This window comes from Ascaphus truei, chromosome 4 (assembly GCF_040206685.1).
Source record: "Ascaphus truei isolate aAscTru1 chromosome 4, aAscTru1.hap1, whole genome shotgun sequence".
Classification (NCBI taxonomy): domain Eukaryota; kingdom Metazoa; phylum Chordata; class Amphibia; order Anura; family Ascaphidae; genus Ascaphus; species Ascaphus truei.
The window spans coordinates 226,701,193-226,724,251 of NC_134486.1; the positions used below are offsets into that span (position 1 = coordinate 226,701,193).

General features: G+C 42.2%; 1 protein-coding gene across 7 annotated transcripts in view; it reads left to right on the forward strand.

Annotated features, from left to right (window-relative positions):
* Positions 1-23,059, forward strand: part of TIAM2 (TIAM Rac1 associated GEF 2) — a 329,759-nt gene that overhangs the window by 183,134 nt on the left and 123,566 nt on the right. For all 7 annotated transcript variants that reach the window (XM_075596950.1, XM_075596946.1, XM_075596949.1 and 4 more), the window contains one exon: positions 15,316-15,480. In XM_075596950.1, the coding sequence (XP_075453065.1) occupies positions 15,316-15,480 (165 nt within the window). The remainder of the gene's footprint in view (positions 1-15,315; positions 15,481-23,059) is intronic.

Here is a 23,059-nt window from a genome sequence, read left to right on the forward strand (position 1 = left end):
AGCTGTGCAGTTGGGCCCAGTTTCTGAGCAGCTGCTAGTACAAGGAACAAAATGGGTACATCATCAGTGTGGGATCTCATCTGAGAGAATGAAGTTTCGTACAGTACTTATCAGTACGCCGCTAATTAAAAGTGATATCATTTAGAGCATTTCACAGGTGGAAATAAAGAACTTACGTTGTAAATATAAAACATATAACGGCTTATTTATAAAAGGGCTGAAAATTGCATATAGATGCACAGATCTCATAAGTTTAAAAAAGACATATTTCATGCAGATTTCTAGTCAGAGGAATTTATACCAGTACAGACTCGATGTACAAAATATAGAAAAATAGTTACCCTTAGACGCATACATTTATGGATCTCATTATAATGCAGGTATCTTTTACAACCTCTACTCCCAATCTTTTACTGGCTCGTATTAAAAGGGAACTATTTTCACTCATCTATCTATCTATCTTGTACACACAGGAAAGTAATATGACCGAGCACAAAAAATACAAATCAGAAAAGACAGATTGAAAACCATGAAAAAGCAGTTCCTCCAGCTATTAGGTGAAAATCCCAAATCACCAACAACTACCGTATACAAGCAAAAAATGGATGAAAGCTGGGCACATGCATACAAATATTACATATCTTTTTTAGGCCACATTAAAAAATTACTGAGGTTTCGGTCACTATAGACCTTCATCACAGCAAAAACAAATACAGGTAAACCCCGTTATAGCGCGATCCATTATAACGCGAAATCGGTTATAACGCGGTTTTCACGTGGCTCCCGTTTAAAAAAAAAAAAAAAAAAAATTAAATGTAAAATTTTTATTTTTTATTTTTTTTTGCACACTACACACACTGCACACTCTCTCACTGCACACTCTCTCACTGCACACTCTCTCACTGCACACTCTCTCACTGCACACACTCTCACTGCACACACTCACTGCACACACTCTCACTGTACACACTCACTGCACACACACTCACTGCACACTGCACACATTCCCAGCACACTGCTCACAGCACACACACTCACTGCACACACACTCACTGCACACACACTCACTGCACACACACTCACTGCACACACACACTCACTGCCACTGCACACACTCTCACTGCACACACTCTCACTGCACACACTCTCACGGCACACACTCTCACTGCACACTCTCACTGCACACACTCTCACTGCACACACACTCACTGCACACACACTCACTGCACACACTGCACACTGCACACTGCACACACTCCCAGCACACTGCTCACAGCACATACTCTCACTGCACACACTCACTGCACACACTGCACACAGCACACACTCCCAGCACACAGCACTCACAGCACACAGCACTCACAGCACACTCTCACAGCACACAGCAATCACAGCACACAGCTCTCACAGCACTCACAACACACTCTCACAGCACTCACAGCACACTCTCACAGCACTCACAGCACACTACACCACACCTCCCACTCCCCCTCCCTACCTTTGGTGTCGGCTGCTGAGATCGGAGCGGAGCTGGCATCGGGAGGAGGGTGGGGTGTCGGGAGGAGGGGGTTGTCGGGAGGAGGGGGGGTGTCGGGAGGCGTGGGGGGTGTCGGGAGGAGGGGGGTGTCGGGAGGAGGGGGGGTGTCGGGAGGAGGGGGGGTGTTGGGAGGGGGGGGTGAGTGAGGAGCAGGCTTGGACTCGGAGGGCCGCGTGGGCTATGCCGCGGCTGGACTCGCCGTTGCTAGGGGACGGGTAGGGCTTCCGGCCACCTCTTCCTTCCTACCTTCCCTCCTCACTCCCTCCCTCCCGATCAGGCGCCTGGCGGCCATTTTTTTTAAAAAATCAGCGCAACCCCGGATCTAGCGCGGTCGGATCGGGTGGCCCCCGAGGACCGCGCTATAACGGGGTTCACCTGGAATTAGTAACTATCAATTCATACCTTCACAACTAATGTCGACAGGATCTGTTGCCCCAAAATCCTCCATGGGCACCAAGCCATCAATCTCTTTTCCGGACATGCCAACTCCGGCGTTACAGAGATCACGGGACATCAGTAACCACGGCGCACCACGGCCACCAAGCCCATCAGCACGGCCCCAGATACGCTGGACCAGGTTGCCCAGCAACCAGAAATAACAATAAAAAGCACATGCAAACCAGAAAGAGCACCCGATATAAAGAAATGCAACAGTAAAGCAATACATATAACATCATTAGCACCACAAGAGAAACTGAAAATATATATACTGTACATAAATATAGCCAATAACAAAGGAGTAACAGTATAAATATACCTATTGCAATATTATAAAAAAGTATAAATAAAATGTATTCCAATAATTAATATTATAATATGAAATATGTATACAGTCCAATGAAATAAAAATAATACATGAAACTTCTTTGAGCAACATCAACGTTACAAAGTAGTTTATATACTCAGGAATAATTAACAGGGTGGCAATAACCGTCCCAGATGTAAGTTATCATCTACCAACATGTAATAGTGTAGTGAGAGGACCAAGTCAGTGCCACTGATCCGTATCGCAGAAAGGTTGTGTTTAAAGCTGACACAATGTTGTACCAGTCTTGTTAAATCCTCCCCCTTCGTGATTTTCTATGTGTGTTCAGAAAAACATATTTTAAGAGGTCTGTTAGTCTTACCAATATAAAATAAAACATACAGAACACCTACAAGCTCAAATTGAACCCCCAAAATACCCACAACATATATATAAGCATATAAGTTTCATATAAGTTTCACAGAGGAGTGCTACTGAGCATGGCAATATATATTTAAAACCTAACATAAAACACAGACAAAGCTCAGTGCACATCCAGAAAGACTTATATACGGTACAGAGCCTAAATATACATGTATAAATAACTAATAAATAAAATGGTCTTTTAGTTTAACATTTTGGCCAAATTGTTGTAAGCCCTTGAGCCAAACTTCACGGCAGACCACGTTTCAAGGGTCCCTACACTAATATAAATTCTTAATAACCTGTGCATTGCCAGGAAGAATGATTTATAATAAATCTGTCAATATAAGTTGCAAAAGTTCTAAGTCTCATTGAAGCTTTTATTAACCTGTACATTACCAGGAAAAGCACTCTGTAATAGATTTGTCACAATCACACTGCATGCAAGCAAGTTCCCCTGATAGTTGGAGATGCCATGGAGTGAGCTTTTAACCATTTAAATGTGGGAGGGAGTGAGCTTCAATTGGATAGGAGGTTGCCACCCTCCAAAACAGCCAAGACTAGCTGCACAAGAATTATAAAACATACAGAACACCTACAAGCTCAATATAAAATAAACCAAGAGGGTATTTCAATGCATAAACAACTAAAGATGAATCACAGGTGATGCCAGTAAGGATCTGACAAAATCTACCGGTGTGTGGATGTGCAAAGTATCCATCTGTATCATACTATTGCACAGCGTTGACATTTAAAATATCCATGTCTAGGCTTGGAGAGAAAATGTTCTGAAGGATATTTCAATGGATCGGCAGCCCTATTCAATCTTTGTGAAATGCTAGAGCCCCTGCGAAATGCAAACATAGTGAATTACCGACAAGCATCACTGAAACTGGGGTCATGCCTCAGGATTCCCCAGTGCTTATGCATGAAACGTTTCAAATGAGAGCTAGCATTAGAGAAAGTATTAGTGAACACCAGTCTGTCCTTTTTGTTATTATTACTTGATGATGGTTTATCCTGATGTAAACGGGACAAGGAGTGTTCCAGATGGTAGGGCTAAAACCCCTGCTTTGGAAGCAGCACCACATCTCCTCCAATTTACTTTGTTTTTGTTCAGGATCAGAGCCGATTCCATCGACGGCAAAAAAGGTAGAAATGTGAGTAAATTAGCTGGATTTTGTGAATGGGCACGCAACAACGTATTATGATCAGTACTCTTAGAAAATAATGTGGTGTGTACTGTATCATCTTTAACAATTACTTCAACGTCCAAGAAGGAAATGGTAGTCCTGCTCCATGCTAAACTGAACCTGATGGTAGGAGGAGATGTGGTGCTGCTTCCAAAGCAGGGGTTTTAGCCCTACCATCTGGAACACTCTTGACCCGTTTACATCAGGATAAACCATCTTCAAGTAATAATAACAAAAAGGACAGACTGGTGTTCACTAATACTTTCTCTAATGCTGGCTCTCATTTGAAACGTTTCATGCATAAGCACTGGGGAATCCTGAGGCATGACCCCAGTTTCAGTGATGCTTGTCGGTAATTCCCTATGTTTGCATTTCGCAGGGGCTCTAGCATTTCACAAAGATTGAATAGGGCTGCCGATCCATTGAAATATCCTTCAGAACATTTTCTCTCCAAGCCTAGGCATGGATGTTTTAACATCATGAATGTGCTGTAGCATGATACAGACGGACACTTTTGCACATCCACACACTGGTAGATTTTGTCAGATGCTTACTGGTATCACCTGTGATTCATATTTTATATTGGTAAGACTAAAAGACCTCTTAAATTGTGTTTTTTGGAATGGAGGGGGAGGATTTAACAAGATTGGTATAACATTGTGTCATATTTAAACACGATGGTTCTCCTACACGGATCATTGGCATTGACTGGGTCCCCTCCCGATTACATGTTGGGGATAGAGATAATCTTCACTTGCAACTGGGAGTGTTACTGGATCTACACTTTAGACACACCAACCCCCCAAGGTCTTAATGATAACTTACTGATGAATCATGGTTGTTTATTGTCGCCCCGTTAATTATTTCTGAGTATATAAACTTCTTTGTGCTCACGATGTTGCTCATAGAAGTTTGATGTGTTATTTCAATTTCATTGGAATATGCCTAGTTCATATTATAATATTCATTATTATTATGCCTTTTTACTATACTGCAATAGGTACACGTATATTGTTTCTCCTTTGTCATTAGATATATTTATATATTTTCTGTTAATGTTAATGTTTTTATTAACACGTTGGCTTATCTTTTGTGGTGCTAATGATATATTTATTTATTGTTCTACTTTTGCATTTCTTTATATAATATGTCTTGGGTGCTCTTTCTGGCCTGCTTTTGCTTGTTTTTCTTAGTTGTTGGGCAACCAGGTCCGGCATATCTAGGGGCGTGATGATGGGCTTGCCAGCTGTGGCGTGCCGTCCGTGATGTCGTCCTGCGACTTTCGTAACGCTGGAGTTCGCATGCCTCGAGCTGTACAGTAGTTGATAGCTTGGTACCCGTGGAGAATTTTGGGGCGCTGCAAGCTCCATTTTGCATCACTTGACTTCCAGTGCGCTGAATCCTGTCGTCATTAGTGGTGGAGGTATAAATGTACAGTCTATAGTCTTGTTATACATTACTATAGGGGGCTCTAGTACAATATTGTGTTAAAAATTCTGTAGCTGTTTTGTTTCTCCTTTTTGTATGTATTAGAACAGTTTTTCCCAACTCCAGTCCTCAGGGAACCCCAACAGGTCAGGTCTTAAGGATATCCCTGCTCCAGCACAGGTGGCTCAGTCAAAATGACTGAGCCGCTGACTGAGCCACCTGTGCTGGAGCAGGGATATCCTTAAGACCTGACCTGTTGGGTTCCCTGAGGACTGGAGTTGGGAAACACTGTATTAGAAAGTAGTCACCCAGTTCTTAGATGATGTAATGCTCTCTTTCTGACCAAGCTGTGTCAAGTGTAAAAAACTTGACTAAACATGTTTCTGACATTTGAAGCAATTGCGATCATATGGAGGAACAGGTTTAACATAAATCAAGGACCTTACTATTAAATCGTCCCCTATGTAGCTTGCAGGCCGTCCATGTCCAAACTGTACATTTGTAGACTGCCGTTAACATTGATTAGTGACCTAGTAAGATAACTTAAATTAGAGTTTGCAGCCTGGCTGATAGTGGTCAGCAGCCTGTGAAACTAATTCTCTTACAAAGGGTCTTCCTTTCCAACATTCCTTGGAAGCAAATTATTAGAAGAGTCCCAAGTTTTTCAGCAGCTTGGGTTTGGCTTGACATTGTGTGTTAAAGTAAGCCATCCTGATTACCACGAGTAGACAGTGAGATCCCCGTAGACTAAAAGGTGGGCTTTGTGCTTCATGCACTCATAGCTGCCAGGAATAACCAGCATACCACATTTGTTCTGGATTGCTAGTCTGCAAAAGAGAACTCCTTTCTGTGCAAGCTTACCTTTATGAGAGGGGGGATTAGTACTAAACCAGCTGTCATAACTGAGGGGGGCTTGTTGACAGAGCTCTGTAATAGCCTTGTAAACCACGCCCACTGTAGCTTAGACTTCTGTTTTGATTTATATTCCCAGTATTTTTTTCCTATGCACAAAATACAAATTTATGCTATGCTAAGGTTAACAGGACACACATGGTAGGTAAATATAAAGCAGACTGTTAACCCAGGTTGCATATAAGTGGGAAAGCTGTCACACCCCTTGTGCCTTCATTGCAGATTGTGTAACCTTTTTTTTATTGACCAACAATAGAGTTCTTCATAGATGTTCAAGAGCTGTGTTAGCCTCTCAGGTGTCATATGAAGAGACTTAGAATTTATTTTAAGCTATTGCACACAAGAGAAAGTTCTCTATGCTGAACTTTCTTGTTGCCCTATTAAAGTTTATCACCTCACTCCTCCCTCCTTCCGATCGGGCACGCGGCAGCCATTTTGTTTTTAAATTAGCGCGACCCCGGTTATAACGCGGTCGGATCGGGTGGCCCCCATGGACCGCTTAATAACGGGGTTCAGCTGTATATGTATAGATAGATAGATATTGGCAGTATCTGAGTCTGAGTCATTACTCATTACTAAATGGACGTCAACATGAATATCATCTTTACATATGTTGTTTAACTCTTAGGCTGCCAATGAAGCCTGGAATACATTATAAAGCATTGCAAAGAAATACGGGGCAGGCCCATCTAGAAGCAAATGGGTTCATTTAAATCTCTTCCATTTTTGCACTGATTTGGCTTTTAATGTCTATATATATGGGTGGTTTTCTGGGTATGCACCTTAATCCTGGCTGTGCTGAAAGCTGTGACCATGCAGCAAGCTTAAGCCTATAGGGAACCATGTTAAAAATGGTTTTTGAAGCAAAAAGTGGCACTGTGTGCTCATTTGCATGTCATTTCCCAGAATCCCTTGCTGCAGTGGAAGTGCTGTGTGCTGGGTGATAATGGGGAAAGGCGGGGTTGCAGACCTGCCTAAGACATGCAGATGAGCATACAGTTGTATTTACATTTATATATATATATATATATATACTAGCTGATATACCCGGCGTTGCCCGTGATTTACCCCCCTTCACAGCTGGCTGGCCCCCACGTTCACAACTCCGTTCCCCTTCAGAGCTCCGCCCCCTCAGAGCTCCGCCCCCTCCTCATAACAGCTCCGTTCCCCCCCCCTCCTTCACATCTGCGGTCTCCCCTCCCTGCACCCCACATCACTCTCCACCCCTCCTGGCCCCCACATCAGTGTCCCCCGCCTTGCACATCACATCACTCTGCGTCCCCTTGCACCTCACATGACTCTCCCCCCCCCTTGCACCTCACATTACTGCCCCCCCCGCATCACCCCCGGCCCCCACCACATCACCCCCGGCCCCCACCACATCACCCCTCGGCCCCCACCACATCACCCCCTGGCCCCCACCACAGACTGTCACACACACACACACAGTGTCACACACACACACACAGACAGGAGTAAGAGGCAGTGTAACACACACACACAGTGTAACACACACACACACAGTGTCCCACACACACACACACACACACATCACCTCTCCTTCCGTCTGCCACCATCTTACTCCGCGAGGGAGGAAGGGGGTCCTTCCGGGCGCCGCCATCTTAGGCGCCGCGTGTCCACTGCCTGTCGGAGCACCGGGGGGGAGGTGAGTGGAGCACCGGGGGAGAAGTTAAGGAAAACCGGGGGGGAGCTGAGCGGAGCACCGGGGGGGAGCTGACACAGGGAGAGGAGGAGAGCGCGGGGGCGAGCGGCGCGTGCTTGAGAGCCATGGGGGGACTGTAGCGGCGCCGGGGGGGGGGGGGGGGTGAAAGCGGGGGAAACAGGGAGACACGGGGAGAGGAGGAGGTGCGCGCAGGTCACGATGACTTGGAGGGTGTGTGTGTGTGTGTGTGTGTGTGTGTGTGTGTGTGTGTGTGTGTGTGTGTGTGTCGTCACTCCGCCTCAGGCCAATGAGAGGTGCGGGGGCGGGCGGCCCAAGGGACCAATGAGATTTCCCCTAGGGACACAGGAAGATGGCGACAGGCATACAGTGCTTTCACTAATATATAATAAGATATATATATTGTAGTAAAGTCACGCATTGTATGGCTGTTTTTGTTCTCATTCCCAATATTGGAAAATAAATACAAAGTAGTTTTCATGAACACAAATCACGCCACATAGCACTTAGCAAGTGTGACAGATTGGGATTTGACATTTATGCAGAACTTTGTTGCGGTATTCATAACTTAATATCAAATGAAATCAGTTATGTGATAGTCATAAACATCAGTATAAATACTTCTTGGTATGGTTAGGTTTCTTTGGATGGAAAGATTGTATAAAACAGGGGTGGCCTCACCACCGTTTAGGAATAATTTAATGCTGAAGTTTCCAGTGCATCTGTATGAATGGAAGTGCTTATTATGAAGTATTAATATCAACGGCAGAGACATGGGGTAATGATTTTGTAGTCTGGGTAATATCCACAGTTTCTTTGGTTTTCTAAAAGCGTCTCGGAGGTAGTTTATCAAAATAGCGTTCGAATTTTTCTACTCTAAAACATTTATTCCAGCTGTTCGTTATTGAATGATAAAACCTTCCTTTTTAAACAAAACATTGTAAACAGACCCCAAGACCCTAATACCCTGGCAGCCAGCTTTCCTGCTCCCATTCATGTTTCCTACCCTTTGTCAGTCTTCCTTGTCATTCCCCTATAGGTTTTCTTTCGTTAGGTCCCAGTTGTACGTCTGGGATGGGTGTCCTCCCTCATTTCCTTTATGTGCTGTAGTGCAGGCGGTCCTCGGTTATCCTCCGGAATCCGTCCCGCAAACCGCCGGCAGATAGCGGGCCGTCGGTTCGTGGATCCAATGTTAATCCGCGGCGGAGAGAGTCAGATAATCCGTTCTGATGTCAGATAATGCGTTCAGTGGAATGCATTATCTGGCGTCGGATAATACGTTCGATAGATAACGGACCGTCGTATAACGAGGACCACCTGTTCTGAGTTTTCGTGTTGCGTAGCACGTTAGATTTTTTTTTTACAAATAAATAAATAATGTGTTAAATAAAGTTAATTCCAACACATGTTTTCCTAATCGAAACACAAAAAACAAACTGCAGTACACTCACTTTTAGATTAGAATTGGGAAATGTACTATGGCAAACGGTTCCCTTTATGTATGTTTGCCCAGGCTCTACCCCGACACAGTCTTCTCGGGTTTAATTTGTATAAAAGGGGGACAAACACATGTATACACACAAGGGGCACTCACCCCTCAACCTTCAGCGGTTTATTTTTCCATTAGTGACACTAAACATTTTAAACACCGTCACTTTAAGAAACGGAAGAAATCATAAAAAGAAACATCTACTCCTGTCAGGAGTCTAACTCACATGCATATACCTATCTGCAATGTAGGCTGGGTAAGCCAGTTACCAACTTTAAATAACACACAGATATGACTGTCAGATGGGGACAGCATCCCAATAGATTCTCAGGTGCTGCAACATGTGGGGGAACAGCAGTTTCCTCCCAGTCTCTCCAGGCTCTAAGAGAGAGACTGAAGCAGCCAAACTAACTGCAATATATTCCTCTTCCTCAATTAGGCAAACAGGTGAGTGAAAAACAGAACCACTGTAAACTCTGGCCTGGAGTTTCCATCCCACAGTCCCAGCAAATGGGAAACTGTGGAATGGATCATTTTTTTCCCTTTTTTTGCACTTTCTGCCTTTAAATCGGACAAACAGGTGCCTAATATTCTGGGATTATTATACACTATTGACTCTCCAGTTCACTGAAAATGTGGACGTGAAGCAGTGTTTCAATCTACAGTAGGTTATTGGGCTCTGTGGTAGAACAGGTTTTTGGGACAAACGTGAAACTTATGTGTATTTAGAATTAAGTATGAGCCACCTTGGCCCATGCAAGAATCTGGTTGTAGTCGTAATACGATGTAGGTGAGCTAATGGAAGTCATGGTTTTAATGGAGTAGATCTTGCTTGATGCTTTAAAAAAAGTGAAACATATGTAACTATTGTATAGTTTGTAAAGTTTTTCATGGGAGGGACTCAAAAGAGGAAGGGGACAATGCAAAGCTTGTTTCGTTCACCCCGGTGATGTCATATATATATGTCAGAGCATTAACTAGGAAACATACAGTTGGGATGGAAACATTAACTGAACAATTCCTCAACTTTCAGAACTAATTGAAACATTCTTACACTTGTTTTCTGCTCTCTCCTCATGTGGAAAGCTGTTTAGAGAAGGAACCATGATGAACCCTAATTTCAGGAGGGAGCAGCAGGTTATTTACCTTTCCAAACTTGTAGAAGACCCTACAGTGGGGAAGGACTCTACAGCCGGTTCAGGGGGCTATGTGTGTAGGCAAATGTTGTGCAATTCTGGGGCAAAACAAAATGCAACAGACGTAGACAAATCCTATTGATTTCCGTTGGGTTTTATTCCCAAACTATGCACTATTTTTGTTTTACACATATACCCCTCAGCATTTTAGCCACAACATACTTCTTCTCTTTTTAAAAAAAAATAGAGTATGATACCTCCTAACATACTCTATTAACAAAAAAGGTATTTGTGTAAATTGTTCGATTGTAGAGCACTTGTGCAATTTTTGGGCAAAAGTGCACCAGATATATAAAAATAGCTTTCTATGGGAGGGTTCTTCTTTGGTGTATATGGTTTTGTTTTCCTTCATGTTTTTTTCACAAGTTTTGCATCAAGAGATCTTTGATATGTAACCATTTTTGGCTCAATAGACTGCTGATCTGATTGCAGCTTTTACCTTCATCTGCTCTGCATAATACTATAGAAGCATTAACAATTTATAAAAATGGTGTTTCACACCCATTTCACGCACCATCTTACTTGTCAAATAACACGATTTGAAAAATAAATCATGCGTGACTATCCTTTTATTTGCAATCTGTTATTTTAGCTCTTAAGAAGCAAAGAGGTAAACCGATTCTAAACACAAGACCTAGCATTTGTGCTATCTAAAGCACAGTGGGAGACCTTTCTGTCAGAGGTTTAGGCTCGTGTTTGACAACCGTGTGAATTCAATCTTCCTTTGTATCTTAAAAACAATATTTATCAGCTGGCAGGTGTCAAAAAAGAATGTATGTGTGATACAATTTGTACCTAGACCTGTAAAAAGAAGTACAGCTCAACCCTGTTATAGCGCAGTACTTGGGGTTCAAATAATCTGATATATGCGGATCGCGTTCCCAAATTTTTGGGGGCGCTGGAGGGGGAGAGCTGGGATAACTCTCCTAGCTGTCCCAGACCCGGGAGCGCAGCGACACCCCCACGCAGGACTGACCCGGCATTAGCAGCAGCTGGCAGCTCTCTCCTCTCCCTGTTTCTGCCTTCAGCTTCAGTCATGGTAACCAACATCAAATGACATCGGAGCCGAGGAAAAGGGGGGGGGCGCAGGCAGTCAGCTCCCTGCCACCTGATCACCCCAGCAGGGCACAGGAGAGACAAGCCCTGGTCACCCCAGCAGCGCACAGGAGAGGCTAGAACACGGCATGGTAGGAGATCTGCATCACGGTACTGCATGTTATTGGGAGTCATGCTTACATCGCATTATAATAATTAAATACCTGTGGGGAGAAGGGGAAGGGAGTTAACCTCTGCTCAGCCTGTTGTCTCTATTATTGACATTATAATAATTAATAATAATAATAATAATAGTTAGTTCTTGTATTGTGCTGCTAGTTTAATGTAGCACTTTAAAGAGACATTTTGCAGATACAGTCCCTGCCCCGTGGAGCTTACAATCTATGTTTTTGGTGCTCGAGGCACAGGGAGCTAAAATGACTTGCCCAATGTCACAAGTAGCCGACACCGGGAATTGAAGCATGCTCCCCTGCTTCAAACTCAGTGCCAGTCAGTGTCTTTACTCACTGAGCCGCTCCTTCTCCATTTGAAGGATTTTTAAGCGGATTTATCAGTGGATTCACGTTGTAACGGATCGCGCAGTAACAGGGTTGAGCTGTAGTTACTAGGCTTGTTTAGATTGCTTATGTATGCTATTTTTTCGGTTTCAAATATAATCAAGTATTTGCGATCACATAGTATGCAAGTTTATGGTGTTTCTCTTCTTTAATGGTCCACAGTGACATCTACTGTGAACAATACTTATTTACTAATCATTACTGCAGTATACTATTCCTAAGGACTTTTTTAGGCCCAGATCCAGAAAAGGGTGCTAGGTTGTAGCATGCCTTTACTCCCAATGGGGGGGGATCAGGCAGGGGGGGGGGGAGCAGGCAGGGGGGGGCGCAGCGCGAATAGTTTGCGCACCCCTGGACTAAAGTATTCCATTATTCCATCAAAAAACATAAAATATACTTTCCTGTAATAAATACTAGCTTAAAGTAAAGTATCACTATTGTTCAGTTTTTTTCTAAGGAATAAATATGTGGAAATGACCATTCAGTTACAAAAAAGGAGGGGTTTGAACCATGTGGCAGCCTCATAATTAAAATAACATACCTATCTCAGTAGCCTCTTCTATGATTATGTTGAGAGGTAGCAAACAAGCTCCGAGGACTGAATTCAGTGAGATTTGGGGCCCGGCTCCCAAAAATAAAAAACGTTATGGAAAGTACTAATTTGTATCAGTAAGGGTAATGCTAATGAAAAAAAATCAGTGAGATTTACAGAATATCAGTAAGAGATGACAGTCGGATGTACAGTTGGGGTCTGTATGTTGGTTCACAGTAGCAGATCACCATGATTCATTCTCTGATGGACGTGTCATTAGAATGTTGTCTACTCTTTAAAGTCGTTTTCAAAAATCTACTTCCCTAAACATATGTAAAACAGAGTTTTGTTGTATAGCTATATATTGCGCTCAAGATCAACATGTAGGGAGTTAATTAAAACAAAAGAACTCCTTTAATGGACACTATTTAAAATACCGGTGAAAAATTGACATGACAAAAATATATATACAGAATAACGAGAGAAAAAAACAGCCCTGTACCTGGGATAAGTAAGGTCTAAAAAGTACTAAAGAATTGGTAGTCAGGTCCTAGAGAGATTAATGCCTACGTATTATTGATCAATTATTCAAGTAATTATGATGCACAAAATCAAAATAGTATGGCAATTAAAGATTACTCTGTTACTTAGTTGGTAATTGGGGTTTTAAATAAAGGCTTATTATATAAGTAAAAACAAGTTATAGCTTGTTTTATTTACATAGTTACATTTGCATAGTAGATGAGGTTGACAAAAGATATACTGTACGTCCATCAAGTTCAACCTGTGCTAAATTTAAATGACAGATACTTTATCCTATATTTGTACTTACAGTATATTGATCCAGGGGAAGGCAAATATAACCCCGCCAGTGAAATATCTAATGATATCTCATCAGGGGGAAAAATAAATTCCTTCCTGCTTTCAAAAATTGGCAATTAGATTTCTCCCTGGATCATCATCCTTCCAATGTTTACTTATTTGGAATATCCCTGTATATCTTTCCTTTCTAAAAAGTTGTACAACCTTTTTTTTTGAACAATCTATTGTATCTGCCATCACAGTCTCCATGGGTAATGAATTCCACATTTTAACTGCCCTTACTGTACATTAATTACCCTTTCCTTTGTTGCTATGTTTTACTTGTAGAACAAGCCTTTTTTTAAAACCCAATTTCCAACTGTCAGAGTAATCTTTCATTACCATATTATATTATTTTGATTTTGTGTATCATAATTACTTGCATAATTGATCAATAATACATGGGCATTAATCTCTCTCGTACCTGACTACCAATTCATTAGTATTTTTTGGAGCTTACTAATGTAGTCATATCTGGTTTAGCTACCCTGCCCTTCCTGACATGCAAGCCCTGGTAAGAGCAGGCAGTGTCAGGACCAATTATGAGTTTTCCCCAGAGAGGCAGCTCCTTGAGTGACAGGGATGAGGTGGGTCAAGGCCTGGGTTCTCCCCAATCATGGGTTCAGACCTTGTACCTTCTTCCCAGTGTACTTAAGGGGTTGCACCACCCAAATTTAGCAGTGTCTCTACCGTTGAGAGAGACAGGTATCAAGCAGGATTGCTGTGCATTGGCACCCCGTGTCCCTCTTCCCCTTCGGGGGGAGTGAGTGATTACCTTTCCCCTGTCCCTGCTAGAGGGGCAGGGAAGAGTAAGGACTGCTTTGGGTGCCCAGAGTAGAGGTCCAGGGACCATCCGGAAGTTGGAGACCTGCAGTGAACTGTATTGGGCAGTAGCCTGTGGTACTGTGTCAGCAGAGGACCAATAAACCTGTTCCAGTATTCTATACCTCCTGCCTAGTGTGTAATCTTACTGGGTGGGGAGAGGAGTACGTTCTTCTGTGGGAGATTGCCTCCATACATCTGGAGCGTGCAGTAGATGGAGGCGCTATGTACCCAGCAATAAGCAATGGTAATGTACCCCAGAAACCTGTCCTGTTCTCCCCAACTACATCGGCGGAGACTCCTGTCCACTGTGAGCCAGCAGGTATACACCACACACCATGTAATGTTCGAATCTCCCAGAGGGTGGTGGAAACAGCGTTACACTTATAGGACTGTTTTTTTCAGTTCTGTATATATATTTTTTTCATGTTAGTTTTTCAGATGTATTTTAAATAGTGCCTAATAAAGGATTTTATGTTTTAATTAACTCATTAACGACATCTTGATCTCACGTGCAATATTGCCGGGCTTCTGTTCTTCACTCTATTCAATATTTAATCCAGCATGCACCTTGATCCTTTATACTATCTTGGACTGCTGGCTGAGGAAGAGGTGCTTTTTGGGGCTTTTTTTGTATACCTGTAGCTATATATGTAGCAAACATATGCTGTTGTTGTTTATACACAAAGTCATTCTTTGGATAGCAATGTTTCAAAAGATTGTAATGCAAAGCATGCCAATCTCATTTAGCATTATATACAGCAATTGGAATAAAGTGACAGGTGTTAAACACATTTTTAACATTTGGTATATACCTTTTTTTAAGTGTCAAGAGAATATACAATTTCTAAATATACTTACCCCCATTGCCTGTTCTTGACAGCACGTCGATGAATTGCTGAACATCTATTGCTCAGTTCCAGAAGGCAGCCAAGAAGATAGTACTTGGGAAATCCCTACATTTGTTCATTTCCACGACGGCCAAGGTGTTACTGTGAATCTCAGGCTAGAGCACAGAGTGGAGGATGTTTTGACATTGGCCTGCAAGGTAAGTCGTTTATAAGCTTGAAACAGTAAACATACCTGCAAGCTGTATTGCAATAGCAATGAGGCATTCAAAGGATAGAAGGTTTTCTTACACCCCACTGTTATATTAAAGCAAAGTATGATGCTAAGAAAATGTAAAAATATGACTGTAATTTATGGATTGTAGGCTTTTGAATTCTCAAACAAGCAAAGTCCAATAATAACAATGGAATAGATCCGAAGATTCCAGCGGTGCACAGCTTGTAGAAATGGGAGACCATCAAGGTGTGGATTAAAAATAAAAATTTATTGAGAAAACATTTGGTTTGGGGGACACACTCTGACGCGTTTCGGACCTGCGTGGTCCTTAATCATAGAGCTCTATGATTAAGGACCACGCAGGTCCGAAACGCGTCAGAGTGTGTCCCCCAAACCAAATGTTTTCTCAATAAATTTTCATTTTTAATCCACACCTTGATGGTCTCCCATTTCTACAAGCTTTGCACCGCTGGAATCTTCGGATCTCTTCCATTGTTACATTGCACACCGAGCGTGGATGCACGCATCAAGGAGAACAGCCATATGTGAGTATTGCATGTCTCCCTCTATTGAGACTGGATGACCGGTAACAGTGCAGCAACACAAGGGTCATGTAGGGCGCAATCCTACAAAGTAACGGTACGTTAACCCTCATTCATGTTATTTGTCATATGTGATAGATTCATGTAAAAAGCACTGGGTCCAATACTTAGTTATGGTTATAGGCTGACTCCCTAACAAATGAAGGATCATTATTATCTGCTGAAGTTCTGAACGAGATTGAGCACTGTTTTTGGGACCCTTGCCCCATTACCACATACAAAGTCCAATAATATATACATTAGGTTACATAGTAACATCATTACGGCCATTCGTTTTAAACAGACTACATCATTTGAAGGTTTTTTCTCTCTGTTGCCTCCTGTTTGTAATCGTCTACTATTATGAACTATGCTTATGTCAACATAATGGGTTCTATGTACCAATGCAAGATAGAAAACGTTTACTCAATCATAGTATTATTACGAAAGTGCAAACAACATGGCGACGTTTCGGTGCCAGCAAGCCCCTTACTCAAGGGTTGCAATCCCATAATGTATGTGTCCCTTGTTGTCAGTGTAATCAAGGCACCCTGTGTCTATATTTTCCAATGAGCTTTAGTTTCCAATTTGGGCACATTCAATTGTAGGAAAAGTTAAGCATTGTATATATCGTAATGACACATTTTTTACCTTACTCAAAACCTGTGCTACATCTACAGTGAGGAAAACCTAGCTGGTTAATAATGTGCATCAAATTTAAGAAATTTGACTAACATGCTTCTTTGATTTGAAGTTACTGAGAGCAATAATTGACAAGAAATAATTGTCCTGAAACCAAACAACATTTTTTTGTGGGTTAAAGAGGCAATCCAAGATGGCAGATATTTGTTGCAATTTAAAAAAATATTTTTTATATATATATATATATTTGAAGCAGCGTGTCTCTCTGGTGCTGAACCCCATTAATTTCAGCTCTGGGGAACCCCTGCTTCTGGAGATACTTACCTCCAAATTAGGTTCCGGTTGCTGCTCTCCTCGGCTACCAGGGTTCACAATACGTCGGCTCTTCAGAGATTTCCCGCCCTGCGGACCAATAGGAAGCTGTGATGTCATCAGTGCGGCTTCCTATTGGCCCATAAGACGCAAGAGCTTATAACTTTAAACCCCTGCTTGCTGAGCCAGAGCAGCTACCAGCACCTACTTCAGAAGTAAGGATTTTTTTTTTAAAACATAGAATTGATGCAGGGGGTCCCCGGAGATGAAATTAATGGGGTTCAGCTTCGGCATCTTCGGCATGAAAAAACCCCAAAAAAACCTTTAAAGAAAAATTTGCCGGCTTGGGTTGCTCCTTTAACATAGGCCTTTCTCCAATATGCTGTGAATCCATCTCCCAGTGCTACAGAAGATTTTCAGCTAAGTTTAGAAACAGGGAAACAGCTTTTTTTCCATTAAACTGTGATGAAATCAATGCAAATAGGAAGATAAAGGTAGACCATAGCAATAATAACAGTGAGTTCTGGATGGAAAAATATTGCTACAAAAGATACTAACTTGCATGCAGTTTTCGTGACAAAACTAGCCTGTTAGGCTGAGATTCAGTAAGCTCAGTTAGCCTCTCTCAACGTAACATAAACCCGAGTTAACATCATGTTAAAAGTAACGTCGTATTGAATAAAGATTTTACTACCGTAAAAAAACAATTCTATTTATAACGGCCTTTCGTGTAAAAGATATGCAAGTTAACATACATGAAATCAAGGTTTACGCTGGGAAATACCTTTACGTTATTTAATTCACACCTAAATGTGGCGTTACTTTTATTCAGACCGTGAAATAGGGCTTGGGAGAGTAAGAATAACAGGAATAGATGATTAAAGTTCACTCATGGCTAGCTGGCCACTAAGTACTCCAAAGGGGTTAATATATTTAAAAGATAATACAAGTACCGTATTGGTCCGAATAAGTGCGGCCTCGCAGATAATACGACCCTAAAGTTTTGAAGGTGTTCTACATGAAAAATAAAAGGCGTTAGGCTGCGCATATAATACGAGTACAGTTTTCAGAAGGACATTTTTAGGGAAAAAACATAGCACTATATTCGGGCCAATACGGTATTTCACGAACTTTTATCAGCTAGTCTTATTACTGCATTCTCTCCCCTCCAAGTTCTAAATCAGGGTCTGGATGGGAGAAACGACAAGACTTTATTCACGTGACGTTATCTAAGGATAAAGTAGCGCTACACTCAAATTACGTGACTTTAAGACAATATTCAAAGTGGTCCTGTATGGCCATTATTTTTGCATACACAGAAAAGGAGTGCTACTAAGAGCTAATCCCCTTTAAGGGTAAGGAGGTGACAGTAAAATGGTGAAAATGGTAACAGGGCAGCCAGGAAATACTGGTGTGAACAACACCAGAGATATACAGGGAACAGCGCCCGTAGTGATATAAGTCCAATGAATCCAAATGAGGGGAGATGGGAGAAAGAGTCCAAAGGGTCCAAAGAGCAGAGGTACTCCAATCAGGGGGGTCCGTGACATGTGGACAGAGACAAAATAGAAAATCATAGTGTAAACTGTATCAGTTAATGGGTTAAAACACTACACAAAAACAATAAAGACAAAAAACAAACAACAGGAACATACACATAAAACACTGAAGCTGAAATAAAAAACTATATATTAAAACAAAGGAGCCTGCTGCAGCGGGTCATCAAGGGATTAAAACCCAAAACCCTACTTACAGCAGGACTGGATAAATGAGCGTTTGAAACCAAGCAGGAACGGATGCCAGATGCAGAGAAGGGCCTCCGTGGGCTCTCAGGTGTGTAGTGTATGGCTCTGTTTCCCTCCGACTTGTAGAAAGTTCCCAAGATGGATGCAGGGGAAGGGGAGCTGCACACAGCTGCACACGTCTGATACAACCTCTCTCGCGATGACGTCAGAGAGAGCTGGCTGTGTGTAGCGTTCCTGACCACCCTAGCAGGATACGACGTCATCGCGAGAGAGGTTGTATCAGACGTGGGCAGCTGTGTGCAGCTCCCCTTCCCCTGCATCCATCTTGGGAACTTTCTACAAGTCGGAGGGAGACAGAGCCATACACTACACACCTGAGAGCCCACGGAGGACCTTCTCTGCATCTGGCATCCGTTCCTGCTTGGTTTCACACACTCATTTATCCAGTCCTGCTGTAAGTAGGGTTTTGGGTTTTAACCCCTTGATGACCCGCTGCAGCAGGCTCCTTTGTTTTAATAAATCGTTTTTTATTTCAGCTTCAGTGTTTTATGTGTATGTTCCTGTTGTTTGTTTTTTGTCTTTATTGTTTTTGTGTAGTGTTTTAACCTATTCACTGATACAGTTTACACTATGATTTTCTATTTTGTCTCTGTCCACATGTCACGGACCCCCTGATTGGAGTACCTCTGCTCTTTGGACCCTTTGGACTCTTTCTCCCATCTCCCCTCATTTGGATTCATTGGACTTATTGGACTTATATCACTACGGGCGCTGGTTTGTATCTGTTCCCCATTATTTTTGCATATAACTAGTTTAGTAAATAAGGCATTAACTCAGGGAAGACCACGTTCATTCCTATTTTAGGTAACCAGAACTTGGTGCATTTGGGTTGTTTGTGAAACATGACATGAGTTGCCAGAAGTTCTTGCCAGAAGTAAAATAGGTCATATATATCAAAGGAGACAGATGTTAGCATTCGTAATCTCTCCCTTCTTCCTTGCTCTATCCATCTCACTCTCTGTTTCTCTCTCTCTTTTCCAAAAGCGCTTTTCCCTTGTATAACAACGACACTGGCTGGCAGGATATTTGATCAATCTCGCCAACTTGGGGAGGTGAAAAAAAAGTGCACAATTCCATCTGTTAGTTTCTATCACAGACTTAAATCTTATATGGAACACATGTGAATACCTATGTGAATACCTACTTTTGTGAGATTTCCTGATTTGCATACTACATTTGCAGATCGCACATTTTCAAACACCAAACGTATTGCTATCAACAATGAAAAGTACATTTTGCACGTTTGAGACTTACAAAGTTTATTTTTCATGAAAAGTGTGAGGGCCCTATTGCTATTTCCTGCTTTTAAAGTCTATTCTCTGATACATATACTCCTGTAAAAATGCTGCAGTCTTTCTTTGTGTTTTTTAAAGATGTCCACAAGATGGCAGACAAAAGTAAATTTTATTGTAAAATACCAGGGACTGCCATTGCTTATGTTTTAATTTCATCTTAATTTCTAAAATAATTGCTTGAACCAAGGCTAATGCTGGAAATTATGGCTTCAAATTCATGCATGCAAAGGTGAAATTAAGAAGAACATATTCAGAGATGGCCTGTACAGTACATGATATAACTCAAAATTAGGCTAGTATGTGTTATTAAAGTAATTTAGAAAAGGATGAGATGAGTTTGCAATTGGAGTTTTAATTCTCCAAAGACTTTAGTTTTCTATCATACTTCTTAATTTAATCTTTTTACTGCCAGCGGTCTTCTGGATCCGAGCCACTTGATCGCCTAGTGTAGCAATGGCTTGGTGGCAGGCAGGGGGCCCCAGGACATAAACGGAAGTGGAGGATACTTCACTCTGTTCCGATCACGTGAATGCGATTTCCCTCTAGAAAACAAGCATTTCTGGCATGACGTAGAGACCCTAGAGTGCTGGCCCTTATAACGCGCAGGGTATGTCTTGGGGCACACAACGGGTTCAAGTATCAAGTCACCCTCGCTCCTTAAAAAATAGCAACTCAGTGGGAGAGATGAAATTCAGTGCAAAGAAATGTGTGACTAGCCCCCATGGCAGAAAAGGGATTAAGGGGACATTTTTATAAGTAGTACTACACTCTAAGGCAGGGGTGCGCAAACTGTGGGGCGCGGCGCTTACAGGGACCCCGCGCTCTTCCCCACAACATTTAAATTAAATGCTGGGGTAGTGTGCGAGGCCTCTGTAAGTCTCTTACCTTTTCTCCGGTGGCTTCTGAAGACGCGTTGCATCAAATTACATCACGGGGTCACATGACGTCAACGCGACAAAAAAAGTTTGCGTACCCCTGCTCTAAGGCATTCGAATGAATGGGCTCTAAGTTGTCTATGCCATAGCATCGCTAATTAAATATGGCCGTGAATCTGAAGGCATACTATGACACATTAATCTCTTAACTACCTTTTTTGTTCATATTTGTAAAGTAGAACAAGCCGTTCGTGGTCAGTGGAGTATGTCCCCAATAGTGTACTTAATTCTCATATGTAAAGATGTAATCACATGGAGCACTGATATGTGGGACCCGGGTGGAATATATGAATAATCAAAGTATATATTGAATATCCTTCGCTTTAGATGAATGATGACATTTATATGAATACCACAGGCTGAACACACACACACACACACACACACACACACACACATACACACACACACACACACACACACACACACATATATATGCAAATGCAACTGTATGCTCATCTGCATGTCTTAGGCAGGTCTGCAACCCCGCCTTTCCCCATTATCACCCAGCATACAGCACTTCCACTGCAGCAAGGGATTCTGGGAAATGACATGCAAATGAGCACACAGTGTCACTTTTTGCCTCAAAAACCATTTTTAACATGGTTCCCTATAGACTTAAGCTTGCTGCATGGTCACAGCTTTGAGCACAGCCAGGGTTAAGGTGCATACCCAGAAAACCACCCACAGACAGCTGTTTCGACCTTGATGGGTCTCTGCACCTTAACCCTGGCTGTGCTCAAAGCTGTGACCATGCAGCAAGCTTAAGCCTATAGGGAATCATGTTAAAAATGATTTTTGAGGCAAAAAGTGACACTGTGTGCTCATTTGCATGTCATTTCCCAGAATCCCTTGCTGCAGTGGAAGTGCTGTATGCTGGGTGATAATGGGGAAAGGCGGGATTACAGACCTGCCTAAAACATGCAGATTGACATAAAGTTGTATTTGCATATTTGCTTTCCTGTGGAGGGTTTTTGTCACTTTTTTTCTCACCATAACGTAACTCGGTATTATGGTATAGCCTATCCCATAGCCTCTTATGCATATCCAGTTAAAATCAACCCCACACTGATGAGACCCATCAAGGTCGAAACAGCTGTCTGTGGGTGGTTTTCTGGGTATGCACCTTAACCCTGGCTGTGCTCAAAGCTGTGACCATGCAGCAAGCTTAAGCCTATAGGGAACCATGTTAAAAATGGTTATTGAGGCAAAAAGTGACAATGTGTGCTCGTTTGCATGTCATTTCCCAGAATCCCTTGCTGCAGTGGAAGTGCTGTATGCTGGGTGATAATGGGGAAAGGCGGGGTTGCAGACCTGCCTAAGACATGCAGATGAGCATACAGTTGTATTTGCATATTTGCTTTCCTGTGGAGGGTTTTTGTCACTTTTTTTACTCACCATAACGTAACTCGGTATTATGGTATATATATATATATATATATATATATATATATATATATATATATATATATATATATATATATATATATATATATATATATATATTGATACCATCACTGTCCTCTAGGGGCTGGAATAGGGCAGCTGTGGGACTTTTTCCAATACACAGAGTTAATCTCTCTAGAGAACCCAGTAGCAGCTGCTGCCTAATTGAGCGGACGAATCAGAGAAAACGAGTGCCGACTGGAAACTATACTATGAGAGTTAGAAGTTTCTCAGCAAGAGGTTCGCACGCTCAAAGCCGAGCTTGCTAAGGTAAAGAAATAATTTACACAAGATAAATTTGAAGTGCATGAAGCACTGGAAAGTGCATAAATAAGGCTGCATAAAGAACATGTCTCCCTGGAGCAGTGCATACAAGCAGAGTATAACCTGCATAGCTAGCTTCAAGAGCTGTGTGTGAGTCTGCAAGAGGCCAAGGTGAAACAGATGGATGCTGAGGATATGTGCTGAATGCTACAGAAAGAAAGTTTCCAGGCTTCTCACAAGGTACAAGTGCTACAGGAACGGCTGAGTACCGTGTGTGTCCCC